This window comes from Morone saxatilis, unplaced genomic scaffold (genome assembly GCF_004916995.1).
Source record: "Morone saxatilis isolate NCDOM2014 unplaced genomic scaffold, NCSU_SB_2.0 Contig3, whole genome shotgun sequence".
Classification (NCBI taxonomy): domain Eukaryota; kingdom Metazoa; phylum Chordata; class Actinopteri; family Moronidae; genus Morone; species Morone saxatilis.
Genome location: NW_023339873.1, coordinates 1,459,769 through 1,461,319, shown reverse-complemented (window position 1 = coordinate 1,461,319; position 1,551 = coordinate 1,459,769). Strand labels below are relative to the sequence as shown.

The 1,551-nt window shown below is 42.6% G+C and overlaps 1 protein-coding gene across 1 annotated transcript in view; it reads right to left on the bottom strand.

Annotated features, from left to right (window-relative positions):
- Positions 1-1,545, bottom strand: part of ppp2r5eb (protein phosphatase 2, regulatory subunit B', epsilon) — a gene marked incomplete in the record, with an annotated part of 57,932 nt that extends 56,387 nt beyond the window's left edge. Inside the window, 1 exon segment of the mRNA XM_035673571.1 lies at positions 1,335-1,545. Coding sequence (XP_035529464.1) covers positions 1,335-1,363 — 29 coding nt within the window.
- Positions 1,546-1,551: the final 6 nt, after the last annotated feature.

Here is a 1,551-nt window from a genome sequence, read left to right as displayed (position 1 = left end):
TCTAGTCACTGCAACTTTTCTGCACATTTTACAAGTCGTGTGTCACCGAACTGGTTGTTTCCAGTGTTCAACATACAGGTGGGTTCAAGAAACAGTGCAATTTTATTCTCGCTGGAACAAGTTGCTTTCGCTTTTTAAATGAAATTTATGCACTCTCCTGCATTTTAGTTCCCTAAACCCTAAAAATATCATCCTGCATTGCAATTTTTTATAAAATCAGACATTTAAGGCGGCAACAATCCCAAAAACAAATCCTGGAGCGGCTAAAAATGCCAATATTTCACATAAAATATCATGTTTTCAGGAGAAGCTCAACCTCCCTGTAGTTCGCCACTTTACTTAATTAAAAAATGTGTTTTTAAAACCTCACTGTGTCAGCAATGCTTTATATTCCCTGACAGCAGCTCTGCCTCACAAACACCAGCCACTAACATCACAACACAGATTAAATCCATTTACAGCAAAGCAGGCCAGCGACTTCAAGATACAGGTGTGTTTAAGAAACAGTGCAAATATATTCTCACTGGAAGCTTTTTAAAATCAATTTATGCACTTTTCTCCTGCATTTTAGTTCCCTAAACCCTAAAAATATCATCCTGCATTGCAATCTTTATAAAAATCAGACATTTAAAGCAGCAAAAATCCCAAAAACAAATCCTGGAGCGGCTAAAAATGCCAATATTTCACATAAAACGTCATGTTTTAAGTCTTATTAAGAGGACTTTACTTAATAAAATAATGTTTCTACCACCTCAGTGTGTCAGCAATGCTTTCTATCCCCTGACAGCAGCTTCTGCCTCACAAACATCACAATACAGATTAAATCCATTTACAGTCTCTGCATGTAAGCGAAGCGAAGCAGGCCAGCGACCGCATCGGGGGGAATAAACCAGCCCTTACGGAGGAGCTGGCGGGGTCTGGGGCCATGGTTTTAGGGCCTGGCAGCAGCAAAGCAGCAGTTTATTCAGAAAAAGAAAAGAAATAGTTGACAGCGCGATAACCTCACTGACGTTAGCGAGCTAGCCGCGTTAGCAGCGCCGTTACAAAAGCGTCTGCATTAAAACGCTCACACCGTTCACTAACCGTGTCCTCGGAGGGTGAAAAGCACTTTAATACAGCACACACACGCACAATTCAGCCTTTTATCACAGCTGTTGAGCTTTAATGTGCGAGAAAAAACGGCTTTTTTTAGCTCCAGCTCAGCCGGCTAACGTTAGCGGCTATCGCGGGTTAGCTCCAGGTTAGCAGCTAAGCTCGTTAGCTTCGAAAAAGCTCAAATTTAATTTAATTTAAAAAAAAAAAACACATTTCACGTGCTGATAAAACAACGTTACCTGGGCGGGTTTGGGCGATCACCCATCATCCCAGGTGTAAATACACAGGTGGAGGTGGTGTGGTGGTGAGGGGGGGGGCAGTGCTAATGCTAAAGAGACCGACCCGAGTCCCGAGCTGCAGCCGCCCGATGCTTGTACTTTACCTTGGATCCTTTCAACGGAGACGGCGGCGACGGGTTATCCTAATGTTTGTTTGTTTGTTTTGTTTGTTTTGTTT